Source organism: Penicillium samsonianum (assembly GCF_028829775.1).
Source record: "Penicillium samsonianum strain IBT 33392 chromosome Unknown utg000004l_segment0_segment0, whole genome shotgun sequence".
NCBI classification, from domain to species: Eukaryota; Fungi; Ascomycota; class Eurotiomycetes; order Eurotiales; family Aspergillaceae; genus Penicillium; species Penicillium samsonianum.
This window is the reverse complement of record NW_026643262.1, coordinates 1381769-1398605: the sequence shown is the minus strand read 5'-3', so window position 1 is coordinate 1398605 and position 16837 is coordinate 1381769. Positions and strand designations below refer to the sequence as shown.

Genomic DNA, 16837 nt, shown 5'->3' with positions numbered 1-16837 from the left:
CCCAATGGGGACGAATAAGGGGGGGCCCTCCGAGGTACATCGTGTGGGATGGTTGTAGAAGGAAAGAAAAAAAGGAGAGGGGAGAGGGAGAGGACTGATATATATAACTTAGTATGATGCAAACCCCCCTAGGTCCGACATCCATTCAAGTAATCGACGTATGTTCTATGGGATGAATGGGCTGTACAGTTTAGATGTCCGGTCCTCGATGAAGGAAGTGTATACCGTAAAAGGCATAGTAGTTCGAATTCATTGAAAGTACTAGTGCATTTAAAGAATATCACCTGAGAACTTGTGATACCATAAGTAGAAAATAGACGAAGTTATTTGATGTCCGAAATCTAAATATTACTTGCATTTTTGAGATAATTGTTGGCCGCTGTTGTATACAGAACGGAAGGCGAAGTCAAAAGTGTATGCAGACCACGAGACCTGACAGCCATTTCATGCAGAGAAAACAGAAAGAAAACCCAAGTATAGAATGAAACAGAAAACATACGGATGTAAAGAGAAGCATAAGTAAAATCCATGTCTCTATCGAGCTCATGAAAAGCTGCATTGATGCCTTGTTTCTCAGGCATCAAATTGCTTTGCTATCTACAAGATAGATGGCAGAGTCTATATCCATACCCTAAGTATACCCCGATGCGCATTAAATAGCAAACTATTTTCTGTCTCCCTCATCCTCTTCTCCGTAGTCAAGACTTTCGAAGATAGAGCACAGCAAAGATGAGCCCAAAGGGTAAATGCGATGTAGATCTGGAGAAACGCCAAGGCTTATGTTAGCAGGATTGCCATCTTCTTCAATACATGATCAGTCCGATCTTCACTCCGTCACGTCAGCCGTGCATCCTTGTTTTGCTTGAACTGTACATATATTTACTTGATTTACTTTCGTTCAAGTCTTGTCATTCATTTAGCAAACACCTCCTCGAAAACCTCGCCACCCGATATATTTTCAACTTTTTTTTCTCGGTATCCACTCCAAGATGTCCGACGACGATGAGTACTATGAATTCGAGGATGAATACATGTACGAGGATTTAGTCCCAGACATGGTCGTAAGTTCAATACTCAAATGCCTAGACCAACTCGTGCCATGAGCTCTGCACGAGGAAAACAGCATCAATTCAGACCCTAACCAAAACTTTGCTTGTCCAGGACGATCTCGCCGCTTCCTCATACTACGAAGCCGCTCTATATGAAGACCCATCGATTGACGTCGAAGAATACTTCAGCGACTGGGACTATTATTCAGACGATTACCACGACGATGACGCAACCGTCGAGCAAAGCGCAGAGAGAAAGAAAAGAACCGCCATCGCAGCGACAGCACCACGACGAACAAAGACATCTTCCCGTCCAAAAGGCCACATCGCCAGAATCCCGCCGACGAAATCCCCCCTGGTGCCAGATATCGCCTCTTTCCAGGGGGTGGTGTGGAAAACACCCGCGCTGGACCGGGACCAGGACGTCGCCATCCTGTATGAGCCGGACACGGGCGAGAAAGTCGCCCTTCTAGAGAACTGGCGGGAGGTCTTCAAATCTGCCCAGCCGGCGCTGGATAGGTCGCGCCTGAAAAAGCGACACGTGGTTGAGCACAAACCTATCGACCCGGCACTGGCTGACGATGAAATGTTCGCTGGTGACGGTTCCGACGACGAGCCCGATAGCGAGGATGAGATGTCTGATGTTATCTCGTCGGATATTTCGGATGTTGATGCTGGGGATGCTGGGGATGCTTCGAATACAACTCCCGACCCGGATCCGGACTCTTTCCGCTCGATGAAACTGTCTTCGCCGCCGAAGGTCGTGATTCCGTTGAAGAGAGGGTGGAAGCGGAAGGCCGTTGCACAGAAGGATGACATTGACGAGGACGCGGCGTCGCCTCGTCCGAAGAGGGTTGCGTTACGGAAAGGTGATGACGGGGCTACAAAGCGTGGTGGTGGAGCTACAAAGCGTGGTGGTGGAGCTATAAAGCATAGTGGTGCAGCTACAAAGCGTGGTGCGGCACCGCCGGTGCGTAGGTCTGCTAGGCAGAAGAACTAGGACGGTTGTGTTGGTAATTTTGGATATAAAGCCATTTATGACATGTACAACGACTAAAATGAATTTGCATATACTCTCCAAAGAGATGGCATCGTCCCAGATGAAGTAATTTTGTGTAGAAGTCTCTTGCTTAGGCATACTCCTTGTTGAATGCACGGCCAATGACCATCCTGCGGATCTCGCTTGTACCAGCACCAATCTCATACAGCTTCGCATCCCGGAGAAGACGCCCAGCAGGGATCTCGTTAATGTACCCGCTGCCTCCCATGAGCTGGATGGCATCAAGCGTGCATTCAGTCGCGCGTTCAGCAGCGTAGAGAATTGCACCCGCGCAGTCCTGAGTGCGGACGGCCATCTCGCCAGGTTGCACGGCGGCGTTGTCTACCTGCCGTGCCGTGGCGTAGGTGTACGCACGCGAGGCAGCCAGCTTAGTATACATGTCCGCAAGCTTGCCCTGGACCAGCTGGTTGTGGGCAATCGGCATGCCGAATTGCTTGCGCACGTGTGTGTAAGGAAGGACGAGGTCAAGTGCAGCTTGCATGATTCTGGGGAGTGTTAGAATGTGAGAGGTGTGCTGGGGTATGGGATGGCTCACCCGAGTGGTCCTGCGCTCAGGACGAGTCGCTCCAAGTCCAGACCTTCCATCAAGACGCGGACACCGCGGTTCAGCTCACCCAGGACGTTCTCTTGGGGAACGAAAACATCCTCAAAGATGAGCTCGCCTGTGTTAGAGCCACGCATACCCAGCTTATCTAGCTTACGTGCGCACGAGAAGCCCTTGAAGGTCTTCTCAACCAGGAACGCTGTGATACCTTTGGAGCCTAGCTCGGGCTCTGTTTTGGCATACACGACAATGTAATCGGCATCGGGGCCCTGTAAAAGTGTGAGCAATGAGGTCAGAATTTCAAATCCCATCTATACCCCCAAAGCGACTTACGTTGGTAATCCACATCTTGGTTCCGTTCAAGAGCCAGCCTCCATCAACTTCCTTCGCCGTGGTCTTCATGCTGACTACATCGGAGCCAGCTGAATGCTCCGACATTGCAAGAGCACCGACCTTCTCGCCTGATAGGAGACCGGGAAGAATGCGCTCTTTTTGTTCTGTCGAGCCATTGAGGGAGAGCTGGTTCACGCAGAGCTGGGAGTGGGCAGCATAAGACAGACCGATGCTTCCTTTTTGTCCAGAATCGGGTCAGATCGATTTTCCAAACGGCCGTATACTGGAAGACCTACCGGATGCTCGGCTGATCTCTTCCATCACTACGCAATGTGCCTGGTAGCCCATTCCCAAGCCACCGTACTCCTCGTTGGCTGTGACACCGAGGAACCTTCATCTCTGTTAGTATGCGCTGTATATCATACTCCCTTCTTGAAGAAGGGAGTTAACCACTCGAGAGAGCTCATACCCAGCATCACCCATCTTCTTCCACATTTCCGCTGGGAATTCATTCTGTTCATCTGTCCGTGCGGCAACATCGGCTGGGATCTCTCGCCCTACAGTAAGGTTAGAAATGCGGTTTGGGCAAAAGCATGGGCAACGTACTTGTAAAATCTTGCACACGCTCTCGCAGCTCTAGGAGATCATCCTCAGACGGAGGTGCGAAGCCCGTGGGGTGTTTCGTTGAGATGGAGCGGAAACATGGGGTGAGTGCGGGGATGCGGTTTAGCCGCACCGCGCGCGTTGATGTGCGAAGGAGAGAAGGGAGGGTTAAGGAGGCCATGGTTATATGAGAGAATCGATGTAGAATGCAAAACCCGGAGGAATTCTCTTTGGGGAAGTGGACCTTTTAAATATGTGTGCAAGGGGGGCGGTAGTCCTCGGCGCGCAATCAGGGACTTGTGATACTATAAGTTTCCCACCATGGAACATGCAAGCCTGAACGTTTTTGGATTTCTGACCGATACTATGATCCATCTACAAGCTAATTGATTTGTTTATTCTATGCTCCCTCTGCCTCACCTATGTTCAACATCTCTTGGTCTTGTGTAGTATTCTCATGGGGATGATGGTGGCGCCTCGGGTATATGCGGCAATCGTCGCATCTCCGCATTTGGGGAAACCCCAGCTTTGTGTCTCGCTTCTCTTCTGCCACTGTTCGTTCAAGTTTAAATACTTCGGAAAGCTCATAATATACCTATAAATCCCTTTCCGTTCTGACTTGAGCTGAGCTCTGCCTTCCTCTTCTCAGAACTAGCTACACTCCGCCCTCTTCCCCGCAATGCGTGCCCCGTCCCCGCTCGTCCTTCGGAGCTGGGGCTCACGACTCGGACCACGCAAATGTCTCAACTCATTTCGCCAGGCACCAAACATTACACGCCCAGCTTATAGATCAGTAGCAAGTTATACGCATCCTCACCATGCCTCTGCCCTCTCTGTCCTCCCCACAGCAGTGGATACCTCCTCACAGGAGTACCGCGAAAACAGCGAACAAATGCAAGAACTTCTAGACCGGATGAACAGCCTACACACAACAATTGCACGCGGAGGAAACGACAAAGCGCGCGAGAAGCACATCGCCCGCGGCAAAATGCTCCCAAGAGACCGGATCTCCGCCCTAGTCGACCCAGGCACCTCCTTCCTGGAGCTATCAGCACTTGCAGGACACGGTGTCTACGAAGGCGAGGATGTTCCAGCGGGCGGGATTATCACCGGAATTGGGATGGTCGAGGGTGTCAACTGCATGATCGTTGCCAATGATAGCACCGTCAAGGGCGGCACCTACTACCCCATCACAGTGAAGAAGCACCTCCGCGCACAGGCGATTGCGCAAGAGAACCGCCTTCCCTGTATTTACCTCGTGGATTCCGGTGGTGCAAACCTGCCTCACCAGGCAGATGTGTTCCCAGACCGCGATCACTTCGGCCGGATCTTCTTCAACCAGGCCCGCATGAGCTCCCTCGGTATCCCACAACTCTCTGTTGTCATGGGTCCCTGCACAGCGGGTGGTGCATATGTGCCTGCTATGAGCGACGAGACCATCATTGTCGAGAACCAGGGTACTATCTTCCTGGCAGGCCCGCCTCTCGTCAAGGCCGCGACGGGAGAGGAGGTTTCCGCCGAGGACTTGGGTGGCGGTCAGCTCCATTCGAGCATTTCCGGTGTTACAGACTACCTGGCTGTCGACGATGCCCACGCTATTGTCCTTGCTCGTCGCTCCGTCGCGAACCTCAACTACCCTACCACGACAACTCCGCTCCAGCTGGAGAATGGTAATGGGGATTCGCTTGTCGTGAAAGAACCGTTGTACGACCCCAATGAGTTAAACGGCATCGTTGGCACGAATCTCCGCCGCCAGATCCCCGTTCATGAGGTCATTGCGCGGATTGTCGATGGGAGTGAATTCGCCGAGTTTAAGCGTGACTATGGCTCAACCCTGGTAACGGGCTTTGCCCGTATCCACGGCCATCGTGTCGGTATCGTTGCTAACAATGGAATCTTGTTCTCCGAGTCCTCGCTCAAGGGAGCGCACTTCATTGAGCTCTGTGCTCAACGGCGAATCCCTCTTGTCTTCTTGCAGAATATCTCCGGCTTCATGGTCGGTGCTGATGCTGAGAAGGGCGGAATTGCGAAGAACGGTGCCAAGCTTGTCACTGCTGTTGCATGCGCCGATGTCCCCAAGTTCACTGTTGTGTTTGGGTCCAGTGCTGGTGCTGGCAATTACGGGATGTGGTAAGTTTCTCCTTAGGCTGTCTCTAGTTCTTTCCTAATTGATATTGCTTTAGTGGTCGTGCCTACTCACCTCGTCTTCTCTTCATGTGGCCCAATGCTAAGATCGGCGTCATGGGCTCTGAGCAACTGTCTGCCGTTATGGAAGCTGTCGGACGATCCGCTGATCCGGCTTTGAAGGAACGCATTGACCGTGAATCGGAAGCGACCTTTTCGTCGGCTCGTTTGTGGGATGATGGTATCATCCCGCCGTCTCAGACGAGGAAAATGCTGGGGTTGGGTCTGGCAGCTGCGCTCAGTGGCAAGGCTGAGCCCGATGTGCAAACAAGATTTGGCGTTTTCCGGATGTAGAGCGCCGACGGGTTGGGTTGAGGTCTGCAAAATTTCATTCAGGATAAATCCGAGAAAACATAGAATGGAAGACGTATGCTCATGTGCCATTGATTTTATGTGACATTTTGGAACAGTCAAATGAAAATATGCGGTGAATAGTCACCTTGTATCAAATTGTGTAGCCTACAGGCCTCTCCAGGGTATCGTTCTTTGGTCTAGTGGACCTTTAGAACTTTACGGCATGGTCCAAGGAGCTCATCAAAGGAGAGGATATCCGGTACTACAATTTCACGCCTTTCTGTGTTGATGACGAAGGGTTCAACCACATGCCTAACATTCAAAGGATCTAGCGTGAGCCTATCAACCGAACGATAATAGCAACAGGACCAAAACAACAGAAAACACTTTTTTTGTCCATCACGTGAAAGTAATATTTTCTTAGTCCAGATCAACCAAACCTCAAATATGTCAAATATAAAAAAAGAGGAGAGGACTGACACCAATTGTGTACAGCCCAAAAGAAAAGAAAAGATACAAATCTGTAGTAGCGAAGCATGGTTCTATAGGGAGGAGAAGCACAGACATATCGGCAACGTATAGAAAGAACATCAGTCATACATGACATGTCAAGATGCATAGTGCATAGCAGCGTCGGGCGGGGCATAGGTCGCAGAGGGTCGTATCGCATGAAAATGAAACAAGACAAAGGTGCCCCAGTCAAAGAAAGGGGCTCCCTCGAATTGTTGAATCAAAGGATGACGCACGGTCCGCGGCGATTTCTCGGCCGGCGATTGTCTCTCTTGCGGTCATGGCGGTTCGGGCCCTCGCGCTTGCGGTTGGGATCGCTGCTGTTCCTTGAGCCCTCGGAGTCTTTGCGGATGATCTGGCGGCACAGATCGACGAAGACTTCGTTAACGTTTGCGCGGCGCCGGGCAGAGGTCTCGTAGTATGGGGCGTTACCCCATTTCTGGGATATACCGAAGGCGCGGGCGCGTGGTACGGCGCGGTCTTCTTCCAGGTCGGATTTGTTGCCCACGATCACAATTGGGACGTTCTCGTCGTCTTTGATTCGGATGATTTGTTCGCGGAGCTCGGAGAGTTCGTTTAGGGAGGACATGCTGGTGATGGAGAAGACGAGGAGGAAGCCTTGGCCTTGTTTCATGTAGAGCTCTCTGTGGAGAGTGTTGTTAGTACGGTGTGCTTTTCTTGGGTTCGGTCTGCGGAGTCGATCGTGGTGGTGGTGGTGGTGGTGGTGGATGGATGGATGGATGGCTAGATTTACCTCATTGCCGCTTGTGGGTTGTTAGCTTCGATCCGACATGGCTAAATGTGCTGGTTTGGGGGTGACTTACTGAACTGTTCTGTTCCTGCTGTGTCAAGACTTCGAAAATTTAGCATCATGCCATATCCAAACCACCGAGTTACTCACATCTCCAGTATACATTGTCGACCCTGTTAAGCTTGGTTAACGAGGGAGTAATTTCCAGTGCATGGTAGACCACTTACGTCTACCTCAATCTGTTTCCGGTATGAATCCTCGATCGTGGGGTCGTAGCTTTCGATCCAGACATTTTGAACGAATTGGGCTGGAAGGCGATTGCTGATCAGCTTGAGGACTCAGGGTAGGGTGTAAAACACAGGGAACAAACCTGTTAAGCAACTTTTACCGACACCTCCTGTTATCGGGGCGCATGGGAATGCCTGTGGTCAGCCTGTGACCTATGGGAATATCTCAGGAGGAGAGGCTCCTACCAGCACCCAAGACAACAATATGGTATTCGCGTCTAGACAGGGCGCAAACAAACAATTAGAATTGGATCAGGGAGCATTCAGGGAGTATTCATTGACTCACTGTGGCCGCATTGAGAAAAGTGTGTATCGATATTATTTATGTAGTGAATAGTGAATCGGAATGGAAATCGAAATAGCTCTCGAGGACCGAAGGTCGGGCTTAGGGTGGATCCCACGTGGTATAGATGACGATCTCAAATCGTAGAACTGTTAACTGTGATGAATTGGCTCATAAACCACGTTGAATGCTCCAATTGTATTGTGTAGCTTCCTTGGGGATGGAAGAGAAAGGGCGGTACGCGGGTGCGGTTACATGGCCCGCCTTTTCGTACACGGGATATGGAGATTCGAGTTCAAGGGATTGGAGGGTCCACTAAGGAGTGTATCAACACTTATATAAAGTAATGCGAAGATATTTAGACGTTTCTGCATGAATTTTTTTTTTAAAGGAGGGGAGAAGGTCTGATAACGGGAGTTAGCCTAATTGCCAGGCTCTCTTGTCTTTTTAGCCCTTGGACCCAATCACATCATATGCCGAGATCGTCTCTAGCGGTCAGGCACTAACTGTAAGTGTATTTTGTCGTCTCGGCAATGTTTGATCCTTTCTTTTTTTTGGACCTTTTGGTCATTTTTAATCTTTTCTCTACCGTTTTCAATCGCCATCCCTGTGAATATGGGTCACGTGACTAGCATGTGGATGTATCAAAGAGTTGAAACGCAATCCCGAGGTCATTTGTGTTTGAGATACTTAGCATCTGTCTTTTTTTTTTTTTAGGTTGATACTTCGTGTATGAGAGAAAGAGAGTGGAATTGGTGACATGTTCCATCATTGGTCAATGTTTATAGGCGGGACCTCGGGAGAAGCAGAAGGATGCATCACATAGACCCGAACGGACCAACTGCTGCAGGGTCCCACAAAGGAACTCTCCCCGGTTTCAGGATGAAAGGAAAAAAAATATTCGAAACACAAACACGCAAACAGGCTAGGTACATATGTATTTATCTGGCATAGAGCAAACAGGTCTTGATGATTTTGTGCAAAAGCCGCGTACGTCATGTGTGGGATGTATGACTATCTCGGGGGATTTGTGGAGAGGATAGCGGACTGTTGATCTGATACATTCAACTGCAAATATTCTATTTGAAATCTGTTTCAAGGTACTCCGTACATTAATACATTAAGGGGGTAATACTTCTGAAGCTTAAACCTCGCTACATTCTAAAGGCCAATATGTTTGCCTTAGCCCCTCAGTTAGACAATCTAGCAGACAGTATTTTTTAGAGATATAAGTGACCATATCTGCATGACCTCCAGGGCTAGATCTTCAGATGCAAAGTCACTACCTAGGTAGTAATACCCTCATATATTCAAACCAATTACAATTTACTTTGTGCAGCTTCACATGGCACCCGCAGTGGACGGATACGTCATGCACATCACGTGATACACACAGGCTAGCCTCTGTCTTCTTGCCGCCAGCTTGACCGGTTGCATTCTCACCATCCCTCGCTCCATTGTCATCCTATTAGCACTTTGACTTGTTTTCCCACAAACGATACCCTTTATAAGCAAAAATGGCCTCTTTCCAGGAGCGTGCCCAGCACTCTATTGCTCAGCTTGACAAGGAGGTACGTTTCCAGCTATTGTTGTGTGTTTCGCTGGCGCCTCAGGTCTAGCCCTCGCCAGGTGGCTGCAATGCTCCTAAGCGCCAGTGACCACAGCAGGAGCGACTGCAATCGCAGCCTTTGATACCCACTTCACTATGTTATCCATCGCTGTGATTTTGAGCTGACATCTGTGATTTTTGTAGCTGTCCAAGTACCCTGTCCTTGCCAACCTTGAGCGTCAGACCAATGTCCCCAAGGTCTACGCCATCCTCGGCCTTGTCGGAATTTACTTCTTCCTTGTCTTCTTTAACATTGCTGGAGAGTTCCTCGTCAACTTTGCCGGTTTCCTCGTCCCCGGTTACTACTCCCTTCAGGCGCTTTTCACCTCAAACACTCAGGATGACACCCAGGTAAGACTTTTTTTGTAAACTTTTTCCTTTCCATGCGCAAATTTCTAACTTGTCTTTCTTCATTCTCACAGTGGCTCACGGTATGTTCACATGATTTTATCACCTTGTTGTCGCAATCGTGCGGAAGTATGAAATCACCGCCGATTCGGGGTTATCATACACCATCCACGTGACATCATTCCCGCTCGCACGCGATCAGTAATTCTAACATATGACTTGATAGTACTGGGTTGTCTTCGCTTTCCTGACTGTTATTGAGAGCGCCATCAGCGCCGCTTACTGGTTCCGTATGTATCCACCAGACGTCCATCTTCGTACTATTTTGCTAACTGATCGCAGCCTTCTACTACATCTTCAAGTTCGTCCTGATCATGTGGATGGCTCTTCCCCAGACCAGGTATGTTACTATCCTATGACCAAGTTAAGACCAGTAGCTGACCTCTTTCGCAGCGGTGCCCAAGTTGTCTTCCACTCCTTCCTCCAGCCCGTGGTTGGCCGTTTCTTCTCCACCAACGGCACCTCCTCCAACCTCCGTGCCCAGGCCGAGGCTGCGAGCAAGCCCCACTCCACCTAAAGGGGTGTAGTATCACCTCTTAAACGAGAATCGCATCGACAATAAAAGCTCCGTGGAACCTGCTTGGGCGCGGGTCGCGGATCCGATTCTCTGTGCCCGGTTGGGCACTAAGCACGAAGTGAAGTGGTTGGCTCAAAGCTTCGTTGCTATGATTAAATAGGAGCAGTGCAATAGCTGGAACATGAAATAGAGAGGACCCGAGAAATGTTGTGTCGGGTCCGGGGTTGGATATTCGCTGAATATGAGAATGTTTTATCTTGGTTCTTGCCATTGTGTCACACTCGAGTGGACTAGTTGTTTAGTTCGTATATTGTGAATGTGGATGTTGTTTTCAGATGTTCGAGATCTACGTCATCTACGTGTATCTTCTTCGGGGTGTTATGCTATGCGCCGTCAAGCTGCATGCATTCCTACAGAAGTCGCAAGAGTAAGGATGCTTGGGCAAAGCTACATGTTCACACAGCACCGCATGCTATTTCATAACCCACACATCTCATCATTAGCACCACCTGGGCACTCTATGATCCCATGACCTCAACACACCACGCACAACCGTCCCCGCAACTACTTCCTCCGATAATGCTCACACATCTCATCAATCCATCCAATAGGTGTAGTTCTCTCAATATGCGTCTTGCAACCATTCTTTGCATGTAGACCCAGAATCTTCTACCACTACTCAGGAGCACAAATCAACCGCCCATCAACAGTCTGCTCCAAGGTTAAAGCTCAGCGCAAACAGGTTGACCTCAAGAAGCTGGGCGCAGGCAAACCAATATCAACCAAAGTCCCACCCTTTTGAAGGAACTGCTGCAAGGACCCGATCAAGATGCGCTCCTCAGCGTCACACAAGCCAACAACAGTCTTAGCAGCCTTCATATGCCCAGCCACCAAAGCAGCGGTCTCAATCCACTCATTGCGGTTATCAATCACAATCACCTTAGCTTCTATTCTTGGAGAAGTGTTTTTACTTGACATGGGCAAAAAGAAAAGACGGCAAATACACAACTAACTAATATCAATGTCTGCTTTCTGGAAAGTCCTTCCCGAGATTCCCTGGTTGGCGAATAGACAGTCTAGAAGCCAACCCAATCGTACATTGTATACGGACAATGACAGCTAACATAAATACCCACCACCACCCTTGCCCGATGAAGATTCCAGCGCTTCTTTCAAGTTGTGGAGCTCTTCAGCAAGCAACTTAGAATCATCGCGCTTGCGGGCCGTATCAAAATCAATCAAAATAGCTTTCGAGTCACGAATTAAGAAGTTGAAACGATTGATATCACCATGCTTAATCCCCAAAGCATGTAACCGAGTGAGAGTCTGCTGGCAAATATTAAGATCCTGAGGCCCAGCATGCCGTGCATTGGCAATACGCTCCATCAAGAAACCAATAACCCGACCATCTTCAGTAAGATGTGCCAGGAACCTGGGACCAATGTCACAACCCTCAATCAACTGGTAGGCAGCAGTCTCGCCCTCCATGTATCCAATTTCCCAATCAAAGCGAGCAAACTTGACGACGACGAGTTCCTCAAATTGGGGACATTTGGCTTCGTAAACGCCTGTTCGAAGTCTCCTGCTCTCTCCGAGATCCATATAATCAACAAAGGTATTATGCCATGTGTTCTCAACACCAGGAAACGAGGTTCGAGTGGCGCGCGCGAAGTATGGCTCGCCTGTTTCTGGGTGTTTGGTCACTAACCCATCGTTCCAATTTCCTGCAGGAAGATCAGGGAGAATTTAGGCTAGAGATGGGCCGAAGCACATATCATCCGTGCTCCAGATGCCTTGGGCAATAGTGATATACCTGACTGACCCGTTGATCAGAAGTCGGAAATAACTTTCGTCGTCATTGTCGGCTTCTGCTTGGAGCAATGTGATGCTTCTTTGGGTTTGCATTGGGTGTTGGCACACTGCATGGAGGGGCAGTTGTATTTGCGGCTAAATATTGGGTGTTGGGGGATCAGATAGAATATTATTGGCCCAGACATACCGTTTTGCTTAAAACGTGCAGGCTTTTATGCAGGATATAGCTCCCGTAGAATGTGTTTTAGGAAGTACTTCATAACAAATACCGCGATGGTCTGGTTGAAGAGACGCTGTACACCGAGATCACACACCTTTCTGGTCTATGCTGCCTCGGTAGGGCTCAATAAAAGGCCCAGGACAGGATATTCGTATTGGTTTTCGTAATTGAGTATAAAAAAAGATCCATATGTACTTACGCCGCATTATAAAAAGAACCAGCCCAGCCCTCTCAAGAATCCCAAAAAAATAAACACCTAAGCACTGAACTCCGTAAGGCCATCGCTTGAAAGTCCAAGCACAGCACATGAGAGTTTCATAGGCTCATAGTAATAGCCCTTTTATAATATCTGACAGACTTCGTAAATCGTATCGGGGTTGATCGCCCGCGGCCATGTTCCACTGAAGGAAATAAAGGCAACGTATCCGGTTGGTTGAACAATAATCGGAGTGTAAACGTATCAGACTTGACGATTTTGAGGTGTATCGTCCAAGCTCTTAATCAAACCGCATAGCTCAGTAGAGCCCCATGCGATTTCCCCAGCCATCGGCGCGAGGGTTGACGACAATCCGATAGGGGAACGGGTTGGAATCACTAGTGGTGATGGGCGGGATATGGTCTTTATCTCGATTGACAACGCTCAAGATTTTCAAAGCTGCCTTTTGCAGCATATTACCCATTGCCTTGCGCACCTTGGCTCGTTCTGTAACCAAATTAGCTCTGGATAAAGGGACCCGCAGACTGTACATACCGGACTCTGTGCGCGGTGTCGCGATCGTTACATCAAGTGTCCAAATCTCCCAACACACCTCTTCCTCGCCTTTCCCTGTCAGTCCGCCAAACCAGTTCCCAGACCGACGCCGTTTCTTCTCGTAGAACTCGACTGCGATCCGCCCTCGCACACCCCCGCTACCACCGACAATTTGGCCATCCTGCCCGCCGGCTGCGGAGGAAAGGTGCTGCCGGACCAGAGCCGATACGCGCGATTCAATCAGCGTCTCTAGCTCTGCATCGTTTATAGCGGGGAGTGTGAAATCGAGCACGTCAAAGGTGACCGGCCGGATAGAAGGGAAGTAACGGTGGAAGAAGATGAGGTTCAGGACACCTGGCAGGAAGCTTTTAGTACCAAGAACATGCTTTGAATGTCTCCAGCTCACGACTAACCCTTCAGTACATCTCGCACATGGGTGGTGTCGGCGAAGATCTCCAGGAAGTACTCCGGAGGGGTTTTGCGGGGCTCCATCCCCGCCATGACGCAGCTCGCAACCAAGCCGGTTGGGGTTGGGTGCAGTCTCAGAAGGTTCTTGTTGGTAGAAGAGGAAGTATTATCGAAATGCAGAAGGGAGGGACAGTCAGTAAGCAAGTTGTTGTTGTTGCATAGAGCTGAAGGGATGTAAGGTGGAGTGATGACCCCAATGCTGATATGGCAAGGGGGGCGGGCCTGTATCGGACGTAGCCGACTGAAGCTTATCGCTTATCATCGAACTGGGGGAAACCAGTTTGAAAGAGAACATTTATGTTGCAGAAGTACGATGCATATGGGGTATGTGGACAGTATAAAGAGCAATGAGAGGAGAACAAGAAAAGAGACATACGAGAATTAGCGGGATGTTGCGGGATGGCCACGCCAAATCCGGGGGAGAGTTCTCTAGTGGGACACAATAAGAGCGATAATTGTTTGATGATTTAGAGGAATGAGGAGATAGTCAAATGTCTACATATTTAGAGCATGTAGGATGTTGTAGGTACTAAAATCCTCTGGGGGTGCTTTATAGGTTCGGTTCACTCACATTGCATGACGGTGAGCTCTAGCCGAGGCCTGAAACTGGCGATCTGCGCCCGAAGCCTTTCTTCCCCATCTTCTGAACCATCCATCTCCTGGATCTATCATGATTTGAAATTGCCTACCATCTTAAGTTCTTCCCAGAGAAGCACCAAACACAAATATGATTGGTGCGACGAGGCGCTGGTTCCAGCGCAATCGCAAAGGTCTCGCAATCGGGGCTGGGGTGATAGGAGCCGGCTACTTGGCCGGACAATATGTATTGTCCAAGATCTCCGAGGCACGGGAGCGCATGAGCAGCGATCGGATTGCTCGCGAAAAGTCAGTTTCCCTTGTTCTTGATGACCCCTATCCCTCCGCTAGCAAGCACACGAGCTTGTAGCGCTTGCAACCTCGACCAGAATACCCCGAACCGGAATCACTGACCCATGGCAATAGTCTGCGCCGACGATTCGAACAAAACCAGACCGATTGCACATATACTGTCCTCGCCTTGTTGCCGACTGCCGCCGAGAATATTATCGATGCTCTCCCAGTTGAGGAGTTGACTAAGGAGCTGCAGCAGAAGCGAGCGGAGAGGTTGGCTCGACTAAATGCAGGGGAGGCAACTGGGTCAGATTTGAGCTCGGTACCCCCGAGCCTGCCGGACGATGATCGGAGGAGTCTCTCCAGTTTCCAGAGTGAAGGATATGTGCACGCAAGCCAGGCTGGGGACTCTTCTCTGAACTCGGACGGACAACCTCGGCCCAAACGGAACAAGACACAGCTGTGGAATGAGGTGAAGATTACCTGTGAGTCTTTATTTCGGCAGTTTTCATCACAAAAACTCGTCTGTCAGAAACTAACGTTATATAGCTGTCACTCGGTCCTTTACTATGGTCTACACTCTCTCCCTGCTCACCGTCTTCACTCACATCCAACTCAACCTGCTCGGCCGTCGGAACTACCTGTCCAGCGTGATCTCCCTTGCTACACCACCTGCCAACGCCTCTACAATCAGTCTTGAAGACCACGACGATGAACTCACTCAAACATTGGGCGATGACTTCGAGACCAACCGACGTTACCTCGCCTTCAGTTGGTGGCTGCTTCACCGCGGGTGGAAAGACCTGATGGGCAGAGTACAAACAGCCGTAGAGGAAGTATTTGGACCTTTGAATCCACGTGAGGATATCAGTTTGGCTAAGCTCTCTGAATTGACCTTGCAAATCCGAAAGAAGGTGGAAGGCAGCACTGAGGACGAGCGACGGTCTCGAAAGTGGCTTTCTTGCTTGCTTCCCCCTGCAGAGGAAGAGGAACATGTCTTGCGCGAGTCGGGCGTGGAAGGCGTAGCCGACCCGTCCTCTTCCCAAACAGCGTCGAAGCTGCGACACCTCCTAGATGAGACAGCGGATTTGATCGACTCACCATCTTTCTCGCTTGTCCTCACACTTCTCAACAACGAGGGCTTCTCAACGCTTATCGATCAAAGATGTGCCGCTGACGCCTTCAAGACACCCACCTCCGCACCGGAGACTGCCCTGCAGTCCTTCGATTCAATTGCCACTGTTGTGCCCCTGGCCAACTCCGAGCGCAAGACAAAGCTTGCTAATCTCCTGGCTGTCATGACTCGCCAGGCACACGTGATTGGCAATGGTGCCCACCCACCAAATGAGTATCTGGTCGCCATGGACCAGAACGTGCGTGAGCTCGAAGCCTTCTCTGCCGTGGTCTATAGTTCGAACTTTGACCTCGAGCTTCTTGGTGCCAAGAACAAAGCGGCACCGACTAGGGAGACGGATCTGGTCGATACTGAAACTCCTTCATCTTCTTTCTCCCAGGTGATAGTTGACAAGGAAATTGAGGCTGATTTAAAGGAGGAGGAGGAGATCATTGAGCCACAATCACGCAGTGCCGTGCCCGAGGAACTAACCTTCAATGAGCCTGAGCCTGAGCCTGAGTCTTTGGCGGAGTCGGCCTTTGAAGAGGCTTGGGGCAAGGCCACAGATGATGGGAACACCTCCCCAACAGAAGAAATCCAGCCAACACAGTAAGGCAATGAAGAAATCTTCAACCTTGATGGCGATTTGTGTGATCCTCTCTATAACCTTACACCCTTGTTTTTCGCACATCGCTCTGGATCTGGTTTCTGTCTCCACGGGCATACATTATCTTTGCGATAGAATTGACCTGGGAGTTATGTTAATGATATATGCCAATTCAATTATCTATTACTGGTCACCTTCCCTCATATATTCCTATTAGTACAACATAGCTGTGCATGTTTTAGCGAGCACGCCTACCCACACACCTAAATAGGCAACATAATTGTACAATTCTATACTCCAGACTAAAGTAGACTAGTGTGGGTGGAGCGGCGGGGGCCTCATGCTTGGGGATAGTGGCGTTGAGACACATATAAGGATGATAGGACTTCGCCGTGTGATATTATGGAGCCCTATGTTGTATCTGCAAATAAAAACCCTGGAAAGCAAAGATATGTGCTAGACATATGCGCTAATAATGCTAGTCTCGGACTACAAACTGTGACATGCAGATGTAGACTTTTTTGTCTATACAGTAGTTCGTACTAGTGCCCTATGTCGCAACT

The 16837-nt window shown here is 49.7% G+C and overlaps 8 protein-coding genes across 8 annotated transcripts; 4 read left to right on the top strand and 4 right to left on the bottom strand.

Moving 5' to 3' along the window:
* Positions 1 to 989: 989 nt before the first annotated feature.
* Positions 990 to 2049, top strand: N7471_007452 (uncharacterized protein; the record flags this gene model as incomplete). Its single annotated transcript, XM_057280171.1, has 2 exons — positions 990 to 1061; positions 1162 to 2049. The coding sequence occupies 2 exons, from the start codon at positions 990 to 992 to the stop codon at positions 2047 to 2049; spliced, it is 960 nt and encodes a 319-aa protein (XP_057134431.1).
* A 130-nt stretch (positions 2050 to 2179) lies between these two features.
* Positions 2180 to 3770, bottom strand: N7471_007451 (isovaleryl-CoA dehydrogenase; the record flags this gene model as incomplete). The annotated part of the gene is made up of 6 exons (XM_057280170.1): positions 2180 to 2594; positions 2645 to 2922; positions 2987 to 3222; positions 3283 to 3377; positions 3456 to 3543; positions 3593 to 3770. 6 exons carry the CDS (start codon positions 3768 to 3770, stop codon positions 2180 to 2182), a joined length of 1290 nt encoding a protein of 429 aa, XP_057134430.1.
* Positions 3771 to 4158: 388 nt separating this feature from the next.
* Positions 4159 to 6673, top strand: N7471_007450 (putative 3-methylcrotonyl-CoA carboxylase, beta subunit (MccB)). Its single transcript, XM_057280169.1, has 2 exons — positions 4159 to 5719; positions 5773 to 6673. The coding sequence occupies exons 1-2, from the start codon at positions 4269 to 4271 to the stop codon at positions 6065 to 6067; spliced, it is 1746 nt and encodes a 581-aa protein (XP_057134429.1). The 5' UTR covers positions 4159 to 4268; the 3' UTR covers positions 6068 to 6673.
* A 124-nt stretch (positions 6674 to 6797) lies between these two features.
* Positions 6798 to 7912, bottom strand: N7471_007449 (uncharacterized protein; the record flags this gene model as incomplete). Its single annotated transcript, XM_057280168.1, has 8 exons — positions 6798 to 7221; positions 7332 to 7341; positions 7402 to 7430; positions 7479 to 7501; positions 7556 to 7635; positions 7699 to 7725; positions 7802 to 7833; positions 7902 to 7912. The coding sequence occupies 8 exons, from the start codon at positions 7910 to 7912 to the stop codon at positions 6798 to 6800; spliced, it is 636 nt and encodes a 211-aa protein (XP_057134428.1).
* Positions 7913 to 9415: 1503 nt separating this feature from the next.
* yop1 (putative membrane biogenesis protein (Yop1)) lies at positions 9416 to 10432 on the top strand (the record flags this gene model as incomplete). The annotated part of the gene is made up of 6 exons (XM_057280167.1): positions 9416 to 9469; positions 9652 to 9858; positions 9930 to 9938; positions 10082 to 10145; positions 10198 to 10255; positions 10309 to 10432. 6 exons carry the CDS (start codon positions 9416 to 9418, stop codon positions 10430 to 10432), a joined length of 516 nt encoding a protein of 171 aa, XP_057134427.1.
* A 729-nt stretch (positions 10433 to 11161) lies between these two features.
* On the bottom strand, positions 11162 to 12337 carry N7471_007447 (Lipopolysaccharide kinase; the record flags this gene model as incomplete). Its single annotated transcript, XM_057280166.1, has 4 exons — positions 11162 to 11379; positions 11446 to 11508; positions 11569 to 12156; positions 12280 to 12337. 4 exons carry the CDS (start codon positions 12335 to 12337, stop codon positions 11162 to 11164), a joined length of 927 nt encoding a protein of 308 aa, XP_057134426.1.
* A 243-nt stretch (positions 12338 to 12580) lies between these two features.
* On the bottom strand, positions 12581 to 14039 carry N7471_007446 (autophagy-related protein 101). The gene is made up of 3 exons (XM_057280165.1): positions 13629 to 14039; positions 13216 to 13569; positions 12581 to 13167 (listed from the first exon to the last, which is right to left on the bottom strand). The coding sequence occupies exons 1-3, from the start codon at positions 13714 to 13716 to the stop codon at positions 12980 to 12982; spliced, it is 630 nt and encodes a 209-aa protein (XP_057134425.1). The 5' UTR covers positions 13717 to 14039; the 3' UTR covers positions 12581 to 12979.
* A 371-nt stretch (positions 14040 to 14410) lies between these two features.
* Positions 14411 to 16280, top strand: N7471_007445 (peroxisomal biogenesis factor 3; the record flags this gene model as incomplete). The annotated part of the gene is made up of 3 exons (XM_057280164.1): positions 14411 to 14568; positions 14686 to 15038; positions 15103 to 16280. The coding sequence occupies 3 exons, from the start codon at positions 14411 to 14413 to the stop codon at positions 16278 to 16280; spliced, it is 1689 nt and encodes a 562-aa protein (XP_057134424.1).
* Between the last annotated feature and the right edge of the window lie 557 nt (positions 16281 to 16837).